Source organism: Pseudochaenichthys georgianus, unplaced genomic scaffold (assembly GCF_902827115.2).
Source record: "Pseudochaenichthys georgianus unplaced genomic scaffold, fPseGeo1.2 scaffold_167_arrow_ctg1, whole genome shotgun sequence".
Lineage (NCBI taxonomy): Eukaryota > Metazoa > Chordata > Actinopteri > Perciformes > Channichthyidae > Pseudochaenichthys > Pseudochaenichthys georgianus.
Genome location: NW_027262480.1, coordinates 1,294,531 through 1,307,296, shown reverse-complemented (window position 1 = coordinate 1,307,296; position 12,766 = coordinate 1,294,531). Strand labels below are relative to the sequence as shown.

The 12,766-nt window shown below is 41.0% G+C and overlaps 1 protein-coding gene across 5 annotated transcripts in view; it reads right to left on the bottom strand.

Annotated features, from left to right (window-relative positions):
- Window positions 1-290: 290 nt before the first annotated feature.
- LOC117441332 (uncharacterized) overlaps window positions 291-12,766 on the bottom strand; it is a 15,101-nt gene continuing 2,625 nt past the window's right edge. The window contains exons 3-9 of one of the 5 annotated variants that reach the window (XM_071202212.1): window positions 4,426-4,510; window positions 3,734-3,850; window positions 1,850-1,910; window positions 1,692-1,761; window positions 1,102-1,158; window positions 644-694; window positions 291-547 (exon numbers count right to left, since the gene is read on the bottom strand). In XM_071202212.1, the coding sequence (XP_071058313.1) occupies window positions 465-547; window positions 644-694; window positions 1,102-1,158; window positions 1,692-1,761; window positions 1,850-1,910; window positions 3,734-3,850; window positions 4,426-4,510 (524 nt within the window). In that variant the 3' untranslated portion in view covers window positions 291-464. The remainder of the gene's footprint in view (window positions 548-643; window positions 695-1,101; window positions 1,159-1,691; window positions 1,762-1,849; window positions 1,911-3,733; window positions 3,851-4,425; window positions 4,511-12,766) is intronic. The other 4 variants (XM_034077523.2, XM_034077525.2, XM_034077524.2 and 1 more) reach the window with 4 other exon arrangements.

Sequence of the window (12,766 nt, the reverse complement as noted above, 5' to 3'; positions counted from 1 at the left end):
AAGTTCAAGATCTGAGTACTTCTACTTTTACTCAAGTACAAGATCTGAATACTTCGACTTTGACTCAAGAACAAGATATGAGTACTTCTACTTTTACTCAAGTTCAAGATCTGAGTACTTCTACTTTTACTCAAGTTCAAGATCTGAGTACTTCTACTTTTACCCAAGTACAATATCTGAGTACTTCTACTTTTACTCAAGAACAAGATCTGAGTACTTCTACTTGTACTCAAGAACAAGATCTGAGTACTTCTACTTTTACTCAAGTTCAAGATCTGAGTACTTCTACTTTGACTCAAGTACAAGAGTACTCTTAATCTTATAGCACTTCTCCCGCTGTACATGCTACAGGAGATGTAGTCCTGTCCCCAGTGACCAATGAGAAAGAGGTCCAGAATGGGAACAGAGGGGTGTTTCATGATACTTTAGTTACTTCACAAATCGTGCAGGTTTTTGGTATGTCACTAAAAGCAGAAAAACAGACCTGTGTTCAGATGGCTTCTCCATGGAGTGAACGGGGCTGAATAATGTTCTTCAGTCTTTACCTCTGAACACACACACAGCAGGAATAGAGCATCATGGGAAATGTAGTTGCAATGTTTCCGACATGCTTTAGTGTTGTCACTCAAATAAAATAAAATACCTTCAGCAGTTTCTGTCTTCATCACTGCAGCGCTGCCATTGGTCCGTGCATCTGAGGACACACACACACACACACACACACACACACACACACACACACACACACACACACACACACACACACACACACACACACACACACACACACACACACACACACACTGTTGGTGATCAATGAGCCGCTTCTTAACACTGGGCTTGAATGAGTGGGATGATGAGGACTCTCCCATCGACGGTGGCATTGATGTCCTTTGATGGGACCCGCTGAATGAACAGACAGCCTGGCTGAATGCACTGTTCCCAAATGGGATGCGGTCTCTCCCGTGTAACCCGCGTGCTCTGAGCCTCTGAGTTATTAAAACATGGTTGCGCTTTATAGCGTCTCAAACACTTCTAGAGGATGCATCCCTTTACTAAGGCTTTTTACTTTAGTTCAAGTTCTGTTATCCTCACACTGACCTGGGTGGTGCTGTGGCGCCGCCAAGTGGCTCCTCCAGGGAGTGAAGGACACTGAGTCTACACACACGCACGCACACACGCACACACACACACACACACGCGCACACACGCACACACACACACACACACACACACACACACACACACACACACACACACACACACACACACACACACATAAGTAGACGAAGTAAGTGTGAAAGTCGTCTGTTAAAGAAAAAGTCCCTCATTTCCTTTCCTTTTTTTTACTTAAGTGAAAGTACATAAGTCTTTCATTAAATCAACTTAAGTGCCAAATCTAAAACTAAATCTGTATATCACTGGATTGTAATTAGTGACGCATTAATATAAATACCATTTTAATGTTGCTGCTGGTAAATACTTACAGGTATCCAAATCCATAATAAGATGTCATAATATATATAATATATTAATAAAATGAACATGCAAAGTAACTAATGTTGTAAATACATTTTACGTCGATAAGAACGTGCGATATTTGCTTCCAAATCGCTAGCATAGAAGTACGATTTAGAATAAATTCTCAATTCAAGTTCAAATGCTCTCAGGTTGTTGAGAAGGTGTTTGACCTTTCTCGTCGTTCTGGATCTCTGCGATCATCGGGTTTTCTCTCGCCACCATCGCGTCCTCCAGCTTCACCTGAACATATTACACAATATTATCATTTCATTATGATTCTTGTATTCAGAGGTCAGAGGTCACAGGTCAGAGGTCACAGGTCACTCACCACTCTGATGAGGGACGACGGGTCTTTGTTCACCGCCGGGTCTCGCAGCTCAAAGGAACGTCTGCGAATAACGAGAATAATAAAGCAAGATATATTTAACAACAACAAAAAGTCCCAAAGCTTCAGGGGGCTTCTTTGAGGTTCAGGTTCATGTTAGCAGTGTTCTTCTCAATGAAGTACTCAAAAATGAATAGTTATAAAAAAGCCTTATCAGATTCTTCCTCCTCTCATACGTGAGGAAATAGATACTATTTCTTTAAATATATTTCTTAGAGTTATAGAAAAACTGTGAAATCTTTAATGTTAGAAAATGGGTCTAAATATCCTTGAAATATTAGAAATCCAATCACAATAAAGAATAAAGACATATACGTTTCTACGCATTTGTAGTCCAGCTTTGTAAAAAATCATTTCAGATTTTGAAAGCATAAAATGACAAGTTGTGGTTTTACGTATTGTAGGAACCATGAAACGTGTTTAGTAATCCTTTATGTTTTAATATAACATATGTGTTTGATCTCTATTGATTGGTTGGCTTGGGTCACATGGGCGGCCCTTCATTAAACCACATTATTTTGCAACAGAGCTTTTGATCTCAGCAAGTTCTTTGTTGTAGCGTGTCACACAACATCAAACAGGCCCTCAGCCTCTCAGCGACTTTGTGTGTTTCCTGCTGTCGCTATACGTATAATCAAAGCTGTGTATTCGTACATTATACTTTCAGCTGTATTCTGTATATAATGTCTCCATTTCAATAATATATGAACTCTTTATCCGTTTAGTTTCCATACTGCATGTCAATCAATCAATCAATCAATCAATCAATCAATCAATCAATCAATCAATCAACCAATAAACCAATCAATCATTCAATCAATCAACCAATAAATCAACCAATCAACCAATCAATCAACCAATCAACCAATCAATCAATCAATCATTCAGCCAATCAACCAACCAACCAATCAACCAATCAATCAATCAATCAACCAATCAATCAATCAATCATTCAGCCAATCAACCAATCAACCAACCAATCAACCAACCAACCAATCAACCAATCAACCAATCAACCAACCAACCAACCAACCAACCAATCATTCAATCAATCAATCATTCAACCAATCAATCAACCAATCAACCAATCAACCAATCAATCAATCATTCAACCAATCAACCAATCAATCAATCAATCATTCAACCAATCAACCAACCAATCAACCAATCAATCAACCAATCAATCAACCAATCAACCAATCAATCAATCAATCAATCATTCAACCAATCAATCAATCAACCAACCAACCAACACCTTGACTAATCTGCAAGGGGCAGCAGCTTATGCCAGGCACACAGGCAGACACAGCCGGGAGGTCATTCCAATGTGCACCATAAATAGTTCAGAGCATCACAATAATAAATAAATAATCAGGTTAAAAGCTTTTCGATAATTGAAAAGTGTGAGTGCTGAAGGGATGCATGATGTTGAGCTTAAGAGCAGGTCGAGCACGTCCGCACGAACACGACCGGCATGCTTCTTTGTTCATTGTTTTCTTCTGTGAAAATACAGCTCAATCCAGATGGGCACGTCATTTGGCAGAAATACAGAATATAGCTATAATGCTTAATATTCTTAAAACATGGAAAACAAGTAAACACATATAATAAGAATACATGTTATTTAGAGACTCCTTCAAAGCAACCAAGGACACGTTCAGAGACGCTGCACCAGGACAGAAAGGGGACGTGCTCCACAGTGAGCTTCAGACCACTGGAACACACCTGCTCTCCAGAGGAAACTTCTCACAGGACATACAACGATCATGTGATGCACATGTTGACTTTTATATATATTCATTATTCCAACATGGAGGAGTGTCTGACCTGCTGCACTCGCTGCAGAGAGCCGTGAGGAAGATGGAGAGGAAGACGAGGAGGATGAAGAAGAAGACGCCTGAAGACAGGAAGACGTCGACCTCTGACCCCACAGGCGCCATTATCCTGAGAGAGGAGAAGAGGAGGAGGAGGAGGAGGAGGAGGAGGAGGAGGAGGAGGAGGAGGAGGAGGAGGAAGTAGAGTGTCATGATCTGTTTATTCTCAGTTATCTTTGAATAGTCCCGTTTCCTTTGAAAGGTGTTCGCCCCCTGCCTCGTGTCTGCCTTTGCTTCTTGTCTGTTTTCCCTCCCGTCTGATTGGCTGATTGTGTTCGTCATGGTTTCATGGTGGTTTGGTTGTTGTTGTTGTCGTGCTCCTGATGTTCTGCCCTCTTGTGTACGGGTAGTTGTTGTTTTGTTTGTTTATTTCCTGCTTGTTCCGCCTTGCCCGTTTTCTGGCTGAAAACCAGCTTTTATTTGAATAAAAGCTCGCCTTTATTTACATCCCCGTAACCTCCCACCCGTTTGACTGCTTTGGGTGCTATTCCGTACGAACACACCTGTACACACCTGTACACACCTGTACACACTGCAATGCATCATGGGAACTCCTTTTGCATTCTTTAGGTTACTGATTTATTCTAAACAATATTTTTGTGTAAAGAAAGCACTTTGAATTGTGTTCTGTATAAATAAACTCGCCTTGCCTTCCCAGGAGTTTCACAAAGCGTCGATACTTCCTCACTGCTGACGGGTTTATGACCAAACATACGGTGCTGAATCAGGGCTGTGGTGGACACAAGATGAAGAGACTTTCACGCTTTAATCTACGACATACAATACGTCAGTAAATGTGTTGAATATTGGAGACATGAAACTAGAAATGAAGGCTTTAAACTCATCAGGAAAATGTTAATTAGGTGATAAATCAACACTTCCTCATAGACTTCTATACAATCTAAAATACACATATTATAAAGTTTATATTTAGTTCAAACTCAATACTATAGTTTCAACACGTAGTTTTATTGAAAATGTAGGGTCATTTTTTCATAGACTTCCATTCAATTTCTTTAGCTTTCACTGATTTATGGGATGACACTTTACTAAATGAACATCATGAAGTTTTGAATAAGACTTGAAGGTAGAGATTGAGAACATGAACTCATCAGGACAATGTGTTCTACGGAAATACATCAGGTCACACAACCCAGTCTCACAGCATGTTGTGCTATAGCCACGAAATTAATCTATTGATTCACGATGTAGCCTTTTGTTTCATGTCACACAGAACGATTTTAAAAGCAATGTAAACAATAACAAATTAGAAGAAAAAAAATATTTTTAAAAATACAGGTTTCAGTTTTCTGAGGCTCTGAGCCATTTCTTCTCCTGGCAGAAAAACTCTGACATTATACCATTTAAAATAAAAGGGATAGGGTTAGGGTAAGATATTGAGTAAAACATGTTTCTATGAACCCCACAGCTTCCGGTCTTCCAAGACCCAACCGGACAAAAAGACGTGGTGCCGGCACGAAACACACTGCCAATAGAAATACATTGCTTTTAAAAATCGTTCTGTGTGACACGAAAAAAAAAAAAGGGGGAAATCGTGTTGGTGAACACGAATCAATAGATTGTGACTATAACACGAAATGCCGTGAGACTGGGTTGGGTCACAAGACATAGACTTCTACACAATCTGACGTATTTTAGCAGCCAGTGAAGTTAAGTGCGCGATAAACACATTAATAAAGTTTAGTTCAAACTCAACACTTTGAAACCGTTATTTCTCTTGTTAAGGAGAAATAGGGTAATTTTCTCATAGACTTCTAGACAATCTGGCATCTTTTAGCATCCAGTGAAGTTTAGTGCCATAATCAAACAACACATATATTATTAAAGTTTACATTTGGTTCAAACTCAACACTTTGAAACCGTCTTAACACTTGTTTCTCTTGTAGATGAGAAGTAGGGTCATTTCCTCATAGACTTCTACACAGTCTGGCTTCTTCTTGCAAACAGTGGAGAGCGTTGCACGGACATCACTTTAGAAATCTTGAATTGAGTTCAAACAACTCTTTAATTAGAACAATCATTTGATTTATTCGTGATAATGCCAGCTCATTTTCTCATATAACTCTCAATAAAAGGCTTCAATACAATCTTTTTAGCAACCATTGACATTAAGTGCACAATACTGGAAAGTGTACATTAAATTCAAACTCAACCATTATTTCTCTTATAAGTGAGTAGTGTCATTTCCTCGTAGACTTCTATACTATTCTTTAGCTCAACATCTCCCTACTGGAAATAAGAGAGATGGTTTCAGGCACTTTTTAGACCTGATTTCACTGATATTCGAGTATTTCTCCTCTAATCTGTGTCTTTATCTACTTTGTATTACTGTATGTTACCTATGAATATCTGTAGCATCAAATAAAATAGAAAAAGCCCCAAAAAAGAACCAAGAAAAGTTGAATATCAGGTTAGAAAGTCCAACTCTTTCTGGTTGCCATGGCTTCCGGAGTAACCCTCGCCCTCTGTGGTTCTCTCTCTGAATCCCGACGTCTCTTAGACAAACAGCAGACAGTCATTCAAAATGTCCTCAGGCTGTTTTGCTTTCTGTCGACACCACAAATCAAACGGAGATCTTTCCACAGGGAGGAGGAACACGTTCAGACAGAAGACCGCAGTCACTCAGACATTTGAATGTTCGTGTTTTATGCAGAAACCTGACGGCCGCTTCCTGCAAATAAACATTAATGAATGATAGACGGACGATCAAAGGTCTAACACGGAGTCAAGATGGCCGCAACTATTTTAACACACAAATGATTTATCGTCAATAAAATGTCATGGACACGTTTTTACATAATCATTATTATTTGATATATATATAATCGAGTGGCCCATGGTGGTGGTGGGGTTCTGGTATGGGCAGGCGTATGTAATGGATGACGAACACAGGCCACTCGATTCACAACATTACCCTAACCCTAACCCTACCCCTAACCCTAACCCTAACCCTAACCCTAACCCTACCCCTACCCCTCACACCAGATACTGCCTGGTTTTCGGACCCCCCCAGACCCCCCGAATAAAGCAAAGATGCACATTTCAGAGTGGCCTTTTATTGTGGCCAGCCTAAGGCACACCTGTGCAATAATCATGCTGTCTAATCAGCATCTTGATATGCCACACCTGTGAGGTGGGATGGATTATCTCGGCAAAGGAGAAGTGCTCACTATCACAGATTTTTTCAGATTTTTTAACAATATTTGAGATAAATGGTTATTTTGTGTAAATAAAACATGTTTTAGATCTTTGAGTTCATCTCATAAAAAATAGGAGCAAAAACAAAAGTGTTGCGTTTATATTTTTGTTCAGTGTATGCTGCAAATATATTATCTCTTCAATTTACACACGGCATCTATTGCACGTCTGTCCGTCCTGGGAGAGGGATCCCTCCTCTGCTGCTCTCCCCGAGGTTTCTCCCATGTTCCCTTTAAACTGTGGGTTTTCTACGGAAGTGTTTCCTTGTACGATGTGAGGGTCTAAGGATAGAGGGTCTAAGGACACAGGGTCTAAGGATAGAGGGTCTGAGGACAGAGGGTCTAAGGACAGAGGGTCTAAGGACAGAGGGTCTGAGGACAGAGGGTCTAAGGATAGAGGGTCTGAGGACAGAGGGTCTAAGGACAGAGAGTCTAAGGATAGAGTGTCTGAGGACAGAGGGTCTAAGGATAGAGGGTCTAAGGACAGAGGGTCTAAGGATAGAGGGTCTAAGGACAGAGGGTCTAAGGACAGAGGGTCTGAGGACAGAGGGTCTGAGGACAGAGGGTCTAAGGACAGAGGGTCTGAGGACAGAGGGTCTAAGGATAGAGGGTCTGAGGACAGAGGGTCTAAGGACAGAGAGTCTAAGGATAGAGGGTCTGAGGACAGAGGGTCTAAGGATAGAGGGTCTAAGGACAGAGGGTCTAAGGACAGAGGGTCTAAGGAAAGAGAGTCTGAGGACAGAGGGTCTAAGGACAGAGAGTCTGAGGACAGAGGGTCTGAGGACAGAGGGTCTAAGGACAGAGGGTCTAAGGATAGAGGGTCTAAGGACAGAGGGTCTGAGGACAGAGGGTCTAAGGACAGAGGGTCTGAGGATAGAGGGTCTGAGGACAGAGGGTCTGAGGACAGAGGGCCTAAGGATAGAGGGTCTAAGGACAGAGGGTCTGAGGACAGAGGGTCTGAGGACAGAGGGTCTAAGGACAGAGGGTCTGAGGACAGAGGGTCTGAGGAGAGAGGGTCTGAGGAGAGAGGGTCTGAGGACAGAGGGTCTAAGGACAGAGGGTCTAAGGATAGAGGGTCTAAGGACAGAGGGTCTGAGGACAGAGGGTCTAAGGACAGAGGGTCTAAGGATAGAGGGTCTGAGGACAGAGGGTCTAAGGACAGAGGGTCTGAGGACAGAGGGTCTGAGGGTCTGAGGACAGAGGGTATGAGGTCATACTGATATTCTGTACACACTGTGAAGACACTGAAGTCAGATGTTATACTGCTGAAAGTCCAGAGCCTCAAGAAGAGATTGAAGGGCCCTCTACTGATGACCACCTGCCCTGTGAGCTGGGAACCCTCATTGAACCTGACCGCATGCTTCGTACTGGTGGGGGTCTTGTGCACTCATCCTTGGCTGAGATTGATATTGAAAGTGGATGAGATTGTTGATGATGTTGTTGATGATGTCAGGGATTATGTCTTGAATGTTGTTGTATTGTTGTTGTATTGTTTTAAGTGTCGGACCCCAGGAAGAGTAGCTTAAGGGATCCTTAATAATTATTTTTTTAAATAAAAAAAAAGTCCACTGAGACAAATGTAACATGTGTGATATTGGGCTATAAATAAGCATTGATTGCTAATGCTATGATCTGAGCATCTTTTAGTAACAAGCGTTGTCACCTTCAGTGGAGAGAGCTACACAACGAGTCTGATCTCCAATCTGTCCATTAAATATGAATCTGCAGATAGCAACTGCTTAGCTTAGCTTAGCTTGAAGTGCTATCAGAGCAGCAGCATCAGTGTGAGCAGCGCTAACGCAGCACACTCCCGAATGTCCAAAGATCCAACAGGAGTCAATAAAACTTCTATAGCACGTAGCATGCAATTGCTAACATGCTAAACATTAAAAACCACAATTAGCATATTAGCATGTTATGCGTTTCTGTTCAACTCTGCAGGTTTATTTGCAAAGAAACATTAATGAAAGCTTTGACTAAAATGCATATAAGTCAAATAATACCTAAAAAACACCTGTTTTCCCCAAGGCAGAACATATAAAAGACTGAGCGGAAGGAGGAACCTATTGCGGTGAGCACGTTGCACGTTGTAACTTCCGGTTGTTGTTGTCATCTCCGGGTATCCCGTGTGCCTGTTCTGTTGCTGATAGCTTATTAACTTAAACTTAATCGATCGTTTTAAAACTCTTGATCACGGCAACTGCCTGACGTTGTAATCACACGTTACTACAGCTTAAGCACTCACAACTCTCCTTCTCTTAGCGACTGTAACTCCACAGTTGCCTACACTCTTTTCGGGTTTGCTAACGGTAGCTACTTTAGCTTGATAGCTAGCCATGGCTCTTTCCCCACCTTCTGGTGCTATTTCCTGCTCTTCCTGTCTCATGTTTGGTTACTTCCCGGCCTCCCTTACTGGTAAGGATACATGTGTTAAATGTAGTATAGTTGTTAGGTTGGAGGCGGGAATCATAGCCATAGAAGCCCGGCTCCGCATCTTAGAAAGTAACTCAGCTAAAGTAAAGCCCATGTTAGCATGTGCGGACCGGCAAAATGTAGCTCCTCTTAGCCGTCCCCCGGCAACTCCCGAGCAGCAAGGAGGCTGGGTGACTGTTCAGAAGGGGCATAAGGCGAAACCCGCAGGTCCCCACCAACCCGTTCACGTATCTAACAGATATTTCCCACTCAGCGAGACACCCGCTGAGAAGCCAACTCTGGTTATTGGTAGCTCTATTATGAGACACGTGAATTTAGAGACCGAAGCCTCCACAGTCACATGCATTCCGGGGGCCAGAGCGGGCGAGGTTGAGGCGCATCTTAAACTGCTGGCTAAAGATAAACGTAAATACAGTAGGATTGTTATTCACGTCGGTGGTAATGATGTTCGTTTACGCCAATCAGAATGCACAAAACTTAATGTGGAGTCGGTGTGTAGTTATGCTAAAACAATGTCGGACACCGTAATCTTCTCTGGTCCCCTCCCCAATCTGATCAATGATGACATGTATAGCCGCATGTCATCATTTCAGCGCTGGTTGTCTTGGTGGTGCCCAGCAAACAATGTGGGCTTCGTAAATAATTGGACAGCCTTCTGGGGAAAACCTGGTCTGATTAAGAGAGACGGCATTCACCCTACTTTGAAAGGTGCAGATCTCATTTCGGCAAACATTTCAGGGCTTTGTGGATGATCCATGACAAACTGGAGCTGAGACCAGGAGGCAGAGTCGCAGTCTTACACGCTTCTCTGCGCTCTCTCCTAGGCAGTCACCCATAGGAATCCCGAACCCAATAAAATACCCAATATTAGCGGTGTGTGTGTCTGCCCAAGGACAATTTAAGGTAAAACCTAATAGAGGTGTCATACATAATAACCTAATAAAAGTAAATGTAACAACTACTACAGTGCAACAAAACAGGAAGATTAAATGTGGTCTCTTAAACATAAGATCTCTAGCATCTAAAGCAATATTGGTAAATGATTTAATATCAGATTATAATATTGATATATGCTGTCTCACTGAAACTTGGTTGAGACATGAAGAATATGTCAGCATAAATGAGGCCACTCCACCCAGCCATGTCAACACTCATATTGCTCGAGGCACGGGCCGAGGAGGTGGAGTTGCAGCAATCTTTGACTCAAGTTTACTTATCAATACTAAACCAAAATGTAATTATACCTCTTTTGAAAGCCTCGTTTTTAGTCTTACGCATCCGACCTGGAAAACTTTGCAGCCAATCTTATTTGTTACAGTGTATCGTGCACCAGGTCCTTATTCAGAATTCTTATCAGAATTCTCTGAGTTTTTATCAACTTTGGTTCTTAAAACAGACAAAGTAATTATCGTAGGTGACTTTAATATTCATGTTGACGATGATAAAAATAGCCTTACTGTTGCATTTAACTCTATATTAGATTCTGTTGGTTTCTGTCAGAGTGTAAATAAACCAACCCACTGTTATAATCACACTCTCGACCTTGTTCTGACTTATGGTATTGAAATTGAGCAACTATTAGTCGAACCGCATAATCCTGCTTTATCCGACCATTTCTTAGTAACTTTTGAAGTACTGTTACTAGACTACAAAGCATTAGTCAAAAGCTCTTGCAGCAGAAACCTATCTGTTAGTGCTATAGCCACATTTAAGGAAGAGATTCAACCAATACTTAACTCGATAGCATGTCTGCATGTAGGGGAGGAAACTTATACAAAATGTACACCACCCCAAATTGATCATGTTGTTGATAGTGCTATAGATGCGCTGCGAATAAAATTAGACTCTGTTGCTCCTTTGAAAAAGAAGAAAATAAAACAACATAGATTAGCTCCATGGCATAATGCCGAAACCCGCAAAATAAAACAAAAGTCTAGACAACTTGAAAGGATATGGCGTTCCACTAAACTTGAAGAATCTCGTTTAATTTGGCATATTACTCTCAATGAATATAAGAAAGCACTGCATAAAGCGAGAGCAGCCTACTACTCTTCATTAATAGATGAGAATAAGAATAATGCAAGATTTCTTTTCAGCACTGTAGCCAGGCTGACAGAGAGCCACAGCTCCATTGAGCCTTCTATTCCCTTAGCACTCAGTAGTAATGATTTTATGTGCTTTTTTAACGATAAAATTGTTACTCTTAGAAACAAAATTAATGACCTCTTGCCTTCGACCAGTATAGTGTTATCAACAGCTCCCGGAATCGTAAGTTCTAATATTACACTAGATAGTAAACTAGAATGCTTTTCAGCCATTAACCTTGAACAATTACATTCAATGATTCTCTCTTCTAAACCATCAACGTGCATGTTAGACCCAATTCCAACTAAGCTGTTGAAGGAAGTTTTTCCATTAATTAGCACTTCTTTATTAAATATTATGAATATGTCTTTATTATCAGGCTATGTTCCACAATCATTCAAAGTAGCAGTGATAAAACCGCTTCTTAAAAAGCACAACCTCGATCCAGAGGTTTTAGCCAACTATAGACCTATTTCTAATCTTCCGTTCCTCTCAAAAATTCTTGAGAAAGCGGTCGCAAAACAGCTGTGTGATTACTTAAAAAACAATGATTTATTTGAAGATTTTCAGTCTGGCTTTAGAACACATCATAGCACAGAGACAGCTCTGGTTAAAGTCACAAATGATATTATAATAGCCTCAGACAAGGGACTTGTCTCTATTCTTGTTTTGCTCGATCTTAGTGCTGCATTTGATACTATCGACCATGATATCCTATTGCAAAGACTAGAGCACTTAGTTGGCATACAGGGAACTGCTTTAGGCTGGTTTAGGTCCTATCTATCTGAACGCTCTCAGTTTGTACGTGTTAACGATGAATCTTCCACGCAAACCAAAGTTAGCCATGGAGTGCCACAGGGCTCAGTGCTCGGACCTATTTTGTTCACATTATATATGCTTCCGTTAGGCAATATTATAAGGAATCATTCTGTAAACTTTCATTGTTATGCGGATGATACTCAACTATATTTATCAATCAAGCCTGATGAAATTAATCATCTAAATAAAATTCAAGACTGCCTTAAGGACTTAAAAACGTGGATGACCTTAAACTTTTTGATGTTAAACACGACCAAAACTGAAGTTATTGTACTTGGCCCGAAGAATCTATGAAACAAATTATCTAAAGACATACTAACTATGGATGGCATTCATTTGGCCTCCAGTGAGACTGTAAGGAATCTTGGTGTTATATTTGATCAGGATTTATCCTTTAACGCCCACATAAAATCAATTTCAAGGACCGCCTA